The 14,885-nt window shown below is 48.3% G+C and overlaps 1 protein-coding gene across 4 annotated transcripts in view; it reads left to right on the forward strand.

The window, feature by feature from the left end:
• The window catches only part of mcf2a (MCF.2 cell line derived transforming sequence a), an 81,442-nt gene that overhangs the window by 34,413 nt on the left and 32,144 nt on the right, over positions 1-14,885 (forward strand). For all 4 annotated transcript variants that reach the window (XM_078412219.1, XM_078412218.1, XM_078412220.1 and 1 more), the window contains 6 exons: positions 276-425; positions 1,892-2,007; positions 4,514-4,628; positions 6,383-6,502; positions 10,020-10,211; positions 12,982-13,173. In XM_078412219.1, the coding sequence (XP_078268345.1) occupies positions 276-425; positions 1,892-2,007; positions 4,514-4,628; positions 6,383-6,502; positions 10,020-10,211; positions 12,982-13,173 (885 nt within the window). The remainder of the gene's footprint in view (positions 1-275; positions 426-1,891; positions 2,008-4,513; positions 4,629-6,382; positions 6,503-10,019; positions 10,212-12,981; positions 13,174-14,885) is intronic.

The raw sequence follows: 14,885 nt of genomic DNA on the forward strand, positions 1-14,885 counted from the left end.
GTAAAGTGTTTTGGGGCATAAATAACTTCTGGATCTGAAGAAGTAAAGAACTGTAGATGCTGGTTTACCAAGAAAGACACAAAGAGTTGGAGCAACCCAGTCTGAAGAAGGGTCCCGACCCAAAACATTACCTTTTCATGTTCTCCAGTGATGCTGCCTGACCAGCTGAGTTACTCCAGCATTTTGTGTCTGTTTTTGGAATAAGCCAGTATCTGCAGTTCCTTCCAGGTCCTGTTTCCACGCTGTATGTGTAAAGTGTGTGTTGTGGTGCGCAGGCGATCGAGAGCTTTGCCGTGATGGTCAAGGACATTGCTCAGATGCTGCAGTCTTTTGGCACCGACCTGGCCGAGGCAGAACTGCCCAACAACCTGCAGTCGGTGGAGGACCTCCTCATCGCCAGGACCGAGAAGTATAGGCAGCTCAAGGTAAGCCCCGGTCACAATATCTGCAGACCTGTGTGGGCTCCTGATGGGTGGAGGAGATGGTGGCAAAGGAAATGAGGGAGAAAAAGCAACGGAAAACTACTTGGTTCAATGCATTCACGGAGTCATGGAGCTGTGCAGCCCATAACCAGGCCCTTGGGCTCACCTTGTCCATGTCAACCATAAGTTCACGTCCATAACTCATAGGAGCAAAATTAGACCATTCGGCCCATCGGGTCTACTCCACCACTTGATCACGGATGATCTATCTTTCCTGCGCAACCCCATTCTCCTGCCTTCTTCCCTTAACCTCTGGCACCCTTACTAATCAAGAACCTGTCAAATCTCCACTTTAAAAATACCCAATGCCGGCCTCCACAGCCATCTGTGGCAATGAATCTTACAGATTCACCATTCTCTGGCTAAAGAAATTCCTCCTCATGTCCTTTCTAAAGTCGGCGTGTTGGTCGTCCCATCCACCTGCATTTAGTCCACATCCCCCTAAGACCTTCCTAACTATATATCTGCCCAAATGTCTTTTAAAAGTCATAATTGTATCTGCGTCTATAGCTTCCTCTGGCAGCTCATTCCAGTTACGGGTTACCATTGTGGTTTCTGTTGGGAGAAAGAATAATTTCCCAGTGTTGTGGAAAAGCAGGTGCGACCCAGGACAATGCCCTCTCGAGTGGACATCCGAACACACTGTATTTTAACCAACAGATAGACATGAAAAATGTGGGCGTTACTCAGCGGGTCAGGCAGCATCTCTGGAGAAAAGAAATCTGTGAAGTTACGGGGCAAAACCCTTCTTCAGACTGAAAGATAGAGGTGGGGGGGGGGGGGGGGGGGGGTGGGGGAGGGGGTGGCTGGAGGTGGGAAAAGGCCAGAACAAAACAGGGCCAGCAAAAGATGACCTCAGGAAGGGTGGAGTCCATAATGGCCCATTGTTGGCTGGGGACGACAGGGATACAAGGATGTGAACAGTGGAACTAGTTGGACGACTAGGGTGGGGGAGGGGTGGAGAGGGGCGGGGAAGGAATGCTGGAGTTACTTGAAAATAGAGAAATCAATGTTCAGTTTAACCAATATAATTTGCTGCATGAGCACGATGCAGATAGCTAATAGTAGAGCTGTAAAAATCCTACAAAGGGGCAGGCATAGCTGAGGCCTGGGAGACTGAAGAAGGGTCTCGACCCGAAAGGTGACGTATTCCTTCTCTCCAGTGATGCTGCCTGACCCGCTGAGTTAATCCAGCATTTTGCATCTACCTTCAGATAGCGAATAGGTCTGGCCAGCTCATCTCCCACATTCCCACAGAGATCAAGGGTCTTCCTTGAGAAAGGAGGTGGTAAAAGGTGCCTTACAAAATGCACGGGCCTTCTTTAAGGTTGCAGGGTGTTGAGGACTTGCGGTGTGGGTTGGGAAACCGGCTGAGGTCATGGTCCAGCTGCTCTTCATTCCATGTGCAGAATGACGTTCAAAGAGTGATCAAAGAGGGGGAGCTGCTCCTGACCAATCTCATGGAGCCTGTCAACGTTGCTGAGTCTTGCGCGGAGAAGGATGGAGACCGGGCGACGGTGAAGAGGTGAGTCCGTGAGGTGCCGCCTGACTCCACCCTACAAAGGTCATGCCAATTGCTTTGCTCTACATTCACTTTCTCTTTAATAAAAGAAACACATCCGCCACTCGCCGTGTGAAAAGGTTGCCCCTCGGGTTCCCTTTCAATCTTTCCCCTCTCACCTCAAACCCATTCCCTCTGGTACTTCAGTTCCCTACTCTGGGTAAAAGACTGTGCATTCCCCTTATCCCCCTCATGATCTTATACACCTCCATAAGATCACCCCTCAGCCTCCTGCACAACAAGGCATAGAGTCCTACCCTGCCCAACCTCTCCCAAAATCTCTGGCCGTAGTCACACTGCGTGGAAACAGGCCCTTTGGCCGAACACCGACTAACGCGTCCCATCTACACTAGTCTCACCTGCCTGTGTATGGCCCATCTCCCTCTGAAGCTGTCCTATCCATATACCTGTCTAAATGTTTCTTAAACATTGCGATAGTACCTGCTTTCCTCACTTCATTACAGGCAACATCCTCAGGTAGCTTATATGCACTCTTCCCTGCTTGATGGCATCTCTCTGCTAGCAGGGTGGCCAAAAAGACTACTCCTGCATTATGTCTTTGCAATGTGGATGGGATTGGGGGAGAAGGTGGAACTCCACAAAGGGATCACTCAATCTGCAACTGAGTTCCCCACAGTAGAGGAGACTGGTAATTACTCTGCTTCAAGTGTGTGTGCTCTGGATGTTGAGAAGGGAGGAGGTACAGCAGCAGATGATGTATCTCCTGTGGTTGCATGAGAAGGTGGTGGAAGGGGAGTTTGTGCTGTTGGTGTTGGAAGAGCAAAGCACTGCCTCAGAGGGATTGGAGTACCAAAAGAGGCCATTGAAAGGAAGATGTGCTCAGTGGTGGAACCAATGGTGTTAGAGAAGATGGAGATAATGCATTGAATGTTGAGGATGAGGATTGGAAGGTGAGCACAAGGAGAGATCTAGCCTTGGCCTGTGTGAGATTGAGAGAGCAGAAATGTTGGATATGAGTGAGGGTTCCCTTGAGAGTGGTGGGGGAGACCCTGTGCTTGAGGTTTTTGGTCTCTGATGCACAGGACGTCTGGAGTTTGAAGTGGTGCCAGGTTTGGTTATGCCCAGTAAACTGTTCCTTGGTTACAGCTATGGATTATTGGTTGTGGTGGTCCAGGATATAGTTCAGAGATACAGCATTGAAACAGGCCCTATCGAGTCCATGCTGACCATTGATCACCTGCTCACACTAGTTTTATGGTCCTTCACTTTCACATCCACTCCCAACATACGAGGGCCAATTGACCTACAAACCTCGTGGGAGGAAACCAGAGCATCCGGTGGAAACCTATGTGGAGAATGTGAAAACTCCATATAGAAAGCGTCAGAGGTCAGGATTGAACCCGGCTCTCCGGCACTGCGAGGCAGCGGCTCTACCCACTGCGCCACACTCTGGTTGTCGTTAGAATGAAAGGATTGTTAGTTTTCAGTCATCGTCAGCTTCATGTGCACTGTTGTTTGTAGATATGAAATTGCTAGTCTTGTAGATCTGAAACTGCTAGTCTTGGGCTAATGTTGAACGTTTGTGTGAATAAGACCTAGTAACTGTTATTATGTCATTGTGGGGTGCAGGGTAAACTGGAGCAGTTCATTGTTACGTGAGGACTGGATCGTATAATCGCCTCATGTCCAGGCATGTGGCTCACTCTACCTCACCGTACACCTCTGCTGTTTAGACCAACAATCCTGCCTCAGGCAGACTCTCTGATGCCACAAACCAATCATATGGGATTGTTGTACAAGGCAAATTGTTTGGACAATTTGTGGTTGTTTAGGGAGATGGGAATGAGAGTGGGAGAATATATTAAAGTCGTTAGGGAGGTGTTTTGTGTGGAGAGCTAACACTGACAAAGAATTCTTGAATAGTTTTACATTAACATGACTGATTGACACAGTTGTGGTAGTTTGTCGGAAGGAACTGCAGATGCTGTTTTAAACCGAAGATAGACAAAAAGCTGGAGTGACTCAGTGGAACAGGCAGCATCTCTGGAGAGAAGGAATGGGTGACGTTATGGGAGGAGACCCTTCTTCGCTGGTAGTTTGTTAGTCTATCAATCTCACCCCAGCCAATCCCTCTTCACGGTCCAGTCGGGCAGAAGATTCAAAAGGCTGAAAGCATGGACCACCAGATTCAGGAGTAGCTTCCACCCCACTGTTATCAGACTCTTGAATGGTCCTCCCTTAAGATTGGGCGTGGTCCCGATCATCCAACCTACCTCATTGCGCATCTTGTACCATTTTTTAATCTGCACTTTCTCTGTAGCTGAAACACCCTACGCTGCACCCTTGTACTTTTCTCTTTCCATTATCTGTTTTACCTATGCATTGCTTGATTGTACTCGTGTACAGTATGAATTGACTGTTTAGCACGCAGACTAAGCTTACCGTTGTACCTCAGTACAAGTGGCAATATCATACCAATACCGATGACTACGCCCACTGTCTCTGATAGGCTGCTGATCCAGCTGCATGACATGGAGACAGCATTTGACGGATTTTGGGAAAAGCATCTGCTGAAGCTCGAACAATGCCTGCAGCTCTGGCGATTCGAACAAGCTTTCCATGAGGTAAGCACCCCATCTCAACCTTTGAATGAATTAGAACATGCACGTGATCCGTATCCCTTTATTCCCTGCATATTGACGTGCCCATCCAAAGTCTTTTAAATACCACTTTAACCACCAGCCCTGGCAGCGCGTTCCAGCCACTCACTGCCCTCGGTGTGAAAAAAAACTTGCCCGCACATCTCCTTTAAACTTTGCCCCTCTCACCTTAAAGCTATGCCCTCTAATCTTTGATTTTTTCCATCCTGGGAAAAAGATCCTGACTGTCTATTCAATCAAAGTATGAATTTCCCCAAGACATCCAGCACCTCTAGGTCAGAAGTTTGACCAATCTACTCTCTCTGGGGATTCGAGCAGGAGACCGGTGTGCAGTGCCATACTGCCAGAATAGCCGTCTTTCAGACAAGGCTTTGAGTCTGTGTTCTCTGGGTGGGGAGGGTGGTGGGGAGGGTGGAGGGGAGGTGGGGAGAGTGGAGGGGAGTGGAGGGGTGGTGGGGAGAGTGGAGGGGAGGTGGGGAGTGTGGAGGGGAGGGGGAGATTAGAGTGGGGAGGGGAAGAGTGGAATGGGTTGGGTTGGGTAGGGGGGATTGGGAGAGTGGAGGGGAGTGGGAAAGGTGGAGGGGGGTAAGGAGAGTGGAGTGGGGATGGGGAGAGTGGAGGGGAAGTGGGAATAGTGGAGGGGAATCAGTTTGAAAAACAGAGCGTCAGGGAAGGAAGAGTGAGTTGTAAGAGAAAGGTAAGGCAGATCAAGGGATGAGGACCATGAGCTGTGGACTCTTTTCCTCAGAGATCATTGAGCGGATGGACAAAAATGCCGGTAGTGTCAATAATGACCACATCCTATAAATTAATGTCCATAACTTAAAGACATCAAATAAACATAAGACTAGATTGTATAATTTATAATAGGGATGAGTCGTGACTGTACAGCTGGGGCACACTACCCTGCAGCATTCAACCACAGATGGTCTTGCCAACTCTTGCTCCAAGGTGGACTCTTGCTACAGTCCATCTGTTGTGTCGAGTGCCTGCCCGACTTGTCATTGCAAAACTGACTCGCAGTAAAGAGCCCACTAAGATATTGCCTTTATACTTCCTGTACCATTCCCCTGCACATCTTCCATGGTTTGCTCGATTAGGCTCCCTTATTTTCTCTTTGGTGTTTATCCTTGTGTTGCAAGGTCACACCTCCGGGGAAGTGGGTAGACTGTGAGCTTTGTGCTCTGGGGCAGGCAGTATCAGCTGCTCTACGCTGATTGGGATTATTTTTAAACCTCACATTGTGGTAAATGTGGTATTGTTACTAACGGTGCTTTCATCTGCTGCTTTTGGGGGGGGCGTGAAGTCAAATAGAAATAGAGAATTCTTGAATTCTCTTTGGAACACATAGAACAGTGAAGCACAGGAACAGGCCCTTTGGCCCACAACGTTCGTGCTGAACATGGTGCCAAGTAAACTCATCTCTGCCTGCGCTTGATCCATATCACTCCATTCCCAGAACATCCATCTGCCAGGGAGTGGCCTCTTAAACGCCACTATCATATCTGCCTCCACCATCACCCCTGGTAGCATGTTCCAGGCACACACCACTCCCTGTGTTAAAAACCATGCCCTTCGCAACTGAAAGCTACATCCTCTAATGTTTGACATTTCCACCCTGGGGTAAAAGGTTCTGACTGTCTACCCTATCTGTGCCTCTCAAGTCTTCCCCAGTCACATATTTCACAAGTGTCTTCAATTTAACATTGGTTCTGCAGATAAAGATGGCGCTGGATTACTTGTCCGCTGACGAGGGAGACATTCCCGAAACTGGGGCCAGCGTCACTCACTCGGAACAAGCCCTTCGTCAACTGACTAATCTGGACGAGCGATCTCAGGTGAGGTGCACAGTTCTGCTGAATGGAGTCAAAGCAACATTCTGGAGCAATTCAAGAGCAATGAGTATTGCAAGCACATTTTGGAGTATTGCGTACAGTTCTGGTCACTCCATTGCAGGAATGATGCTCTGGAGAGGGTGCAGAAGAGGTTGATCAGAATGCTGCCCGGATTAGGGCGGCACGGTAGCGCAGCGGTAGAGTTGCTGCTTTACAGCGAATGCAGCGCCGTAGACTCAGGTTCGATCCTGACTACGGGTGCTGCACTGTAAGGAGTTTGTACGTTCTCCCCGTGACCTGCGTGGGTTTTCTCCGAGATCTTCGGTTTCCTCCCACACTCCAAAGACGTACAGGTATGTAGGTTAATTGGCTGGGTAAATGTAAAAATTGTCCCTAGTGGGTGTAGGATAGTGTTAATGTACGGGGATCGCTGGGCGGCACGGACTTGGTGGGCCGAAAAGGCCTGTTTCCGGCTGTATATATATGATATGATATGATTAGAGATATTAACTATAAGGAGATTATATTATAATATTATATTATGAGATATTATATAAAGGGAGATGTAATATTAGAGATTATTAACTATATAGGTGTGCAGGAAGAAACTGCAGATGTTATTTTATACCGAAGATAGACACAAAATGCTGGAGGAACTCAGTGGGTGAGGCAGCATCTCTGGAGAAAAAGAATAGGTGACGTTTTGGGTCGGAACCCTTCTTCAGACTGAAGGGTTTGAGGAAGGATTCTGACCCGAGACCTCCAGAGATGCTGCCCGACCCACTGAGTTACTCCAGCATTTTGTACAAACTTGGATTGTTTTCTCTGGAGCATCGGAGGTTGAGGGGAGACCTGATGGAAGTTTATAAATTTATGAGAGAAAATCAAGAGTCTCTCTCCCAGAATGAAACTGTCAAATACTTGAGGTGACAGGGGAAAAGTTTAAAAGACATTTACGATGCAAATTTGTTGCACATAGTGTGGCAGACATTCCTTGGGGAAATGGTTGAAGCAGACACAACTGCAGGTTTTAGGAGCATTTGGACATGCACACCTACAGCAGGTAATGGAGGGATGTCGACCATATGCAGGTAGATGATATTCGTTTAATTTGGAAATTTCATATAGTTCTGGTCGCCCCATTAAAGGAAGGATGTGAAGGCTTTGGAGATAGTGCAGAGGAGGTTTACCAAGATGCTGCCTGGATATGGGGGTATTAGTTACAGGGAGAGGTTGGGCAAACTTGGATTGTTTCCTCTCGAAGGCTGGTTGCTGAGGGGAGAGCTGATGGGAGTTTTAAAATTATGAGAGGCATAGATTGGGTAGACAGTCAGAACCTTATTCCCAGAGTGGAAATGTCAAATACTAGAGGGCCTAGCTTTAAGGTGAAAGCGGCAAAGTCTAAAGGACATATGTGAGTCATGTTTTTTACGCAGAAGGTAGTTTTTAAAAAATATTATCAAAAAATGTATTCAATTATTTAAAAACAATATTAACAATACACTAAAACAAAACAGAACCCACCACCAGAATACAATACAAACAAATATACCAAATGAAATTATTATGCAACCATATTACAATCCCTGTCCAGGGTGTATCCAATCCCCCGCGGTGCCCAGCGGTCCTGGATATCCCCCAGGGTGCCCGTGGACAGCGCACAGTCCCTCTCCAACACCACTCGGGTGCGGGAGGCAGAGGGTTGTGGGGGGCCTGGAACATGCTGCCAGGGGTGGTGGTGGAGGCAGATACGATAGTGGTTGTGGGAGCCTGCACGTTACAAAGTGTGAGACTCCCATAATTGTTGTTTCTGATAAGATAGAGGACTGCAAAAGCTCTGTCTCTGTTACGTCTTGGACAGACATTTCTACGATTAGCTGTGAACAATGACGTTAGCTGGCTGCACAGCAATTTAACCCCTGCGGCTCTCATCCTAGATAGCTGTATTCAAAGTGCATCAATAACCATATATTGACAAGGAAGCCTGTTTTTCAGCAGTGCACTCTGTGTCTGTTCTGCAAAAGTGTTTGTCCAGTGTCTTTTGTCTCATCATGTTCAGTCTTCAGTCCTTTACTTACAGTTCCATATCAGGGCCGTCTTTACAGCATTATGGGCCCCGGGCAAAGCAGTGTACTGGGGCCCCTACGACAACTACTCACAGGAATAAAAATGTAAATGGTCGATAAAATTAAACATTTATTTATTTTATTGGCACTTCCAACAAAATCGGTGTTGAAACATTAAAAACATGCTGTACAGCAACAACTAATCAACATGATAAACATTTGAACAATACACGAGGCTTGAAAAACACAATAATACTCCGTAAGCCATACAGATTAGATGTCACAGTATGAAATTACTACGAATTTCTTATTATAACAAGCATTTGCGGCATTTCTTTGCAGAGAATTGCTTTATTATTGGCTTGAAGACCAACTGTTACTCTCCGCCACCCCCCTTTCCCCAGCACCCCCATTTCCCCCACTCTCTCTTCCCCCCCCACCACCAACCCCCGCCCTTGCTGTCCCCCTCCCCAGTCCCACTCTGCCTCCTCCCACCCCCACTCTCTCCTCCTCCCACCCTCCCCGTCGCCCCCACCGTTACTCTCCCCACCCCCCTTTCCCTACCAGCCTCCCCCCCCTGTCGTGCCGGCGAAAAGCACTTACCGAAAAGCACTTAGCGATGGACTTAGGGTGCTACATTGTTGCGAAAAGCACTTACAGATCGCTGTGAGAAGCACTTAGGGATGGAAAAGCAAAGCACTTAGGGAGCTAATTGTTGCGAAACAGATCGCTGTGAGAAGCACTTAGGGATGGAAAATGTTGCGAAAAAAACACTTAGGGACCGAAAATGTTGCGAAAAAAGCACTTATTGAACCTACATTTTTAAAGTAGTATTTATTTATTGCAAGTCACTTAACATACACAGATCAGCATGGGGCCCCTATGCTCGTGGGCCCCCGGGCAAGTGCCCATCAGGCTCATGCGTTAAGACGGCCCTGGTTCCATAGTTTCTTTGTTTTGTTGGTTATGATGTGTTCAGGTGTTAGTTAAGATCTGCAGATATTTTAATGCTTTGCTCTGATACCGTATAACTGTCGTGTTTGAATAAAAGTTTTTAAATGCTACTAATGGACTTGGCAAATCATTGAGAATTCAGTGATCCTACGGTGGTGTTTAAGAGGCTTTTAAATAAGCATATGGAAGTGCAGGGAATGGAGGGAGATGTCGGCAGGTAAGAACTTAACTGGGCATCTTGTTCGGCTCAGATATTGCCTGCCCTTTTCGAATGTAGAACAGGTTGGAACAGAGAGGCCCTTCAACCCACAATGTTCCTGGGCCTAAGTGCCTGTTGTACTGTGCTGTAGTGTTCTATCCTCTATGAGGGCAGGCATATGGGACTATTTGATTAGCTTTCAAAAAGCTAATAACAGAAAGGGCAAAAATAGTGCCTACATTGAATCATCGACCCAAGTTATTTTGAACGACACTCAAACTGAACGGTGTGACTTTTCCAGGAATTGATTGGGAGTGCCCAGGCCCTGATCTTGCAGGGCGATGCATTGATCTCTGATCACCACTATGCGGAAGATTTAATCTGTGAGAAGTGCAGTGAACTGCGCCACTTCTGCAAGGACCTGCTCGACGACATGGGGAACAAATACTTCAGGCTGAACAAATCACTGGAATTACACATCCTGTTGCAGCAGGTAAGCGAACACTGAAGATAGACACAAAAAGCTGGAGTAACTCAGCAGGTCGGGCAGCATCTCTGGAGAAACGCAGTAAATGACATTTCGGGTCGAGACCCTTCTTCAGACTGAGAGTCAGTGGAGAAGGAACCAAGAGATGTGAAAAGGTACATAGAACAAATGAATGAAAGGTATGCAAAAGGACAAATCAAAGCCAGCAACGATGATCAAGGAAAGGGGGAGCCCGTAATGGTTCATTGCTGGCAGTGGGGTACGTGGTAACGAGTAATACAGACAGTGAGACACCACTGGACGACCGTTAAACTAGTATGAGACATGAGGGTAGAGGAAGGACGGAGGGAGAGGGAATGGAAGGGTTACTTGGCATTAGAGGAATCAATATTCATACGGTTGAGTTGTCAGACGCGCAAACGGAATATGAGGTGCTGTTGCTCCAATTTGAGCCGAGCAGTGGTCGGGTTAAAGAAACTACAAAGTGCTGGGGTAACTCAGCGGGCCAGGCAGCATCTCTGGACGACAAGGACCGGTGACGTTTTGGGCAGGACCTATTTCCAGACTCGGGTTACATTTCCTTGAAATTTACTAGCGCCAAAATTGGCATTTCTTGACGCCTCAATTTGTGACAGAAGCTGCTACAACACTTAGTTTAATTTAATGTCACATGTACCGAGATACAATAAAAAGCTTTTGTTGCATGCTAACCAGTCAGCAGAAAGACTATACATGATTACACTTCAAGTCATACACTGATCAGCCAAAACATTATGACCACTGACAGGCGAAGTGAATAAAACATTGGCTATCTTGTTACAATGGCACCTGTCAAGGGGCGGGATATATTAGGCAGCAAGTGAACAGTCAGTTCTTGATGTTGATGTGTTGGATGCAGGAGAAATAGGCAGGTGTAAAGACCTGAGCGACTTTGACAAGGGCCAAATTGTTATGGCCAGACGACTGGGTCAGAGCATCTCTGAACTGGCAAGGCTTGTGGGGTGCTCCCGGTCAGCATTGGCGAGTACCTACCGACAGTGGTCCGAGGAGGGACAAACCGGCAACTGGGTGTTGGGCGCCCAAGGCTCATTGATGCGCGAGGGGCAACGAAGGCTATCCCGTTTGGTCCGAACTGACAGAAGATCTACTGTGGGACAAACCACAGAATATTTTAATGGTAGTCACGGGTGGAATGTGTCACAATAACAGTGCATCACACCCTGCTGCGTATGGGGCTGCACACAGAAGACCAACAGCATATTAGTCAGGTGGTCATAATGTTTTGGCTCATCAGGTCATAATGTTTTGGCTGGTCAGGGTATAGCCGTACAGCACGGAAACAGGCCCTTCGGTCCATCAGGTCTGTGCTGACCAAGATGGTTAGGCTCAGATCAGATACGACTACCATCTGAATGGAAAAAGTTGCCCCTGAGCCCCTCTGAAGTCTCTCCCCTCTTACCTTAAGCCTATGCACTCTATTTTGCTAAATCCTCTACCGTGGGAAAAAAAAGACTGTACGTGCTGAGCTTGGAGTCATAGCTAAATGCTGGAAATACTCAACATCTTTTAGTTTAGTTTAGAGATACAGCATGGAAACAGGCCCTTTGGCCCACCAAGTCCATGCCGACCACACTAGGGGCGATTTACAGAAGCCAATTAACCTACAAACACAAACGTCTTTGGAGTGTGGGAAGAAACCAGAGCACCCAGGAGCTTCGGTTTCCTCCGCCGTCCCAAAGTCATGCGGGTTTGTAAGTCTCTGTAAAATTGCCCTTAGTGTGCAGGGAGTGGGTAAAAAAGTGGAATAGCATCGAGCTAGTGTGAATGGATGATTGATGGTCGGCATGGAGTTCGTGTGCCAAAAGGTGTGTTTCCGTGCTGTATATCTTAAGTAAGTTAAATCCATCCAATGTCGACACCAGGCACCTCAGATGCTGATTCACAAAAGCAGACGCAAAGTGCTGGAGGAACTCAGCAGCTCAGGCGGCATCTCTGGAGTACATGGATAGGTGGCGTTCCGGGTTGGGACCCTTCTTCAGACTGATTGTAGGGGGAGGGAGAAAGCTGGAAGAAAGGAGGGGCAGGACAAAGCCTGGCAAGTGATAGGTGGATGTTTGGGAGGGGGGGTTAATAAGCAGATGGGTGGACAAAGGCCAGAAATGAAAAGACAAAAAGTGTGAGATAAGGAGAGAACAAGCACAAAATGTGAAGCCGGAAGATATGAATGTAGGTGGAAGGGAATGGGGGGAAGGTGAAAGGGAGAAATGTATGCAAGTCCAGGTGGGGCACAGAGATGAGAGGGGGGAAAGAGGCATGAGGAAAGTGGTGGTTGTTGGTGGTTAGCTAAAATTGGATAATACTATAAATTAGATCCATTCGGCACAGTGGTGCAGCAGTAGAGTTGCTGTCTTACAGCGTCAGAGGTCCGGGTTTGATCCTGACTGCAGGTACTGTCTGTATGGAGTTTGCACGTTCTCCCTGTGAACACGTGGATTATCCCTGGGTACTCTTGGTTTCATCCCACACTCGAAAGACGTAATTAAGGTCATTGGCTTTGGTAAAATTGTAAATTAACCGTAGTATGTAAGATAGTGTTAGTGTACGGGGTGATTGCTGGTTAGCACAGTGGGCCGAATGGCCAGTTTCCGCACTGCATCTCCCATCTAGAAGAATGATCATTCAATGTAGGGCTTCTCAGAGCAACTGGTGTGTTGTGAGAGTAGAGGGGAGGACTGACGGAGGGCTTTGAAGCTGTGCTGATGTGTTGTTCCCACAGGTACTGCAGTGGTGTGACGAGGGAGCCTATCTCCTGGCTTCCCAGCCCATGGACAAGTGCCAGTCGCAGCAGGGCGCCAAGCAAGCTCTACAGGAGATCGACAAGTTTCTGGAAAACTCCAGAGGCTACCTGCAGAGTGACACCGAAGAATTGTTCAATGACTTTGGAGACATCCTTACAACTCTCAATAAGGTATTTAACACTGACCATCTGTGTTGTAGAGTTCCAGCAATAGGGATCAATATCTACCGGGGTGATTCATGGTGGAATGTTCCTGATCATTGACACCTACCTCTCTCTCAGCTGTACCCCTTTAACCTTGGCCTCTCGTTATCCCACTACCAGTCTCTCTCTCTCACTTTGTCTCTATCCCTCTCTCTCTGTCCCCCTCTCTGTCCCTCCCCCTCTCTGTCCCTACCCCTCCCTCTTTCCCTCCCCCTCTTTCCCTCCCCCTCTTTCCCTCCCCCTCTTTCCCTCCCCCTCTTTCCCTCCCCCTCTTTCCCTCCCCCTCTTTCCCTCCCCCTCTTTCCCTCCCCCTCTTTCCCTCCCCCTCTTTCCCTCCCCCTCTTTCCCTCCCCCTCTTTCCCTCCCCCTCTTTCCCTCCCCCTCTGTCCCTCCCCCTCTGTCCCCCTCCCTCTGTCCCCCTCCCTCTGTCCCCCTCCCTCTGTCCCCCTCCCTCTGTCCCCCTCCCTCTGTCCCCCTCCCTCTGTCCCCCTCCCTCTGTCCCCCTCCCTCTGTCCCTCTCCCTCTGCCCCTCCATCTCTGCCCCTCCGTCTCCATATCTGTCTCCATCTCCTCCTCTCCCTCCCTCCCTCTCTCCCTCTCTCTCTCTCCCTGTCCCTCACAGTTTCATTCACTCACTCTCACTCACACACTCTTTGTCTCTCTCATTCACTTGTTTTCACACTCACTGTCACTATCTCATGCACCCACACTCTTCTGTGGATTCACTGCTCCATCCTGCACTCCTTTCTCCTGTACATGAATCTCCTGCACCAACTATTGTTGAACTTTACCCTGAGAGGCAGCTTCCAGTTCTGCGAGATGGGATGGGCCGGTGACTGTCACTGACGCCCACGCTCCGAGTTAAAAATACGTCTTGTAGCCAAATCGCCCCCGGCTGATAGGATTTGGCGGTTCCAGGTTTAACATGTCCCTTGGCTCCGCTGAGCAACACCTGCAACCTGCGTGTCTGTCTGTGTGGTTGCCTGTGTGTCTGTCTGCGTGCCTGTCTGTCTGCGTGCCTGTCTGCGTGACTGTCTGCGTGTGTGCATGCGTGTCCACGTGTGTCCATGCGTGTCCACGTGTGTCCACGTGTACTTGTCTGTGTGCCTGTCTGTCTGTGTGTGTGTCTATGTTGTGTATGTGTGCGTGACTTTGTGCGCGTCTGTGTGTGCGTTCGTCTGTGTGTGTGCATGTCTGTGTGCACGTGTCTGTATGCAGGTGAGTCTGTGTGTGCATGTGCATGCAAGTCATTGCCTGCGCTGGTTGTGATTGTCATAAGCACATCAGTCTGTTGTGCTTTGACTTCCCTGTCCCTGCCATGGGCCGTTGAATATGGGGCAGCCCTGGTAGTATTTGGAGGTCAAATGCCAGTGGTCACCATATTCCCATTCCAGGCTTTCCATGTTTTTGAGAACGTGGTGGATTTGCACGTTAATTGTCCATGTCACGTGCCAAGAGTGAGGTAATTGTACCTTTACTTTAGACTTTAGAGATAGGATGTGGAAACAAGCCCTTCGGCCCACTGAGTCCATGCTGACCTACGATCACCTCATACACTATTCTAAACACTAGGGACAATTTACAATTTTGCCGAAGTCAATTAACCTACAAACTCGCACGTCTTTAGGACTTGGGAGGAAACCGGAGCAATCAGAGAAAACCCACACGGGTACAGGGAG

The sequence above is a fragment of the Rhinoraja longicauda genome, chromosome 15, assembly GCF_053455715.1.
Source record: "Rhinoraja longicauda isolate Sanriku21f chromosome 15, sRhiLon1.1, whole genome shotgun sequence".
Taxonomy (NCBI): Eukaryota; Metazoa; Chordata; class Chondrichthyes; order Rajiformes; family Arhynchobatidae; genus Rhinoraja; species Rhinoraja longicauda.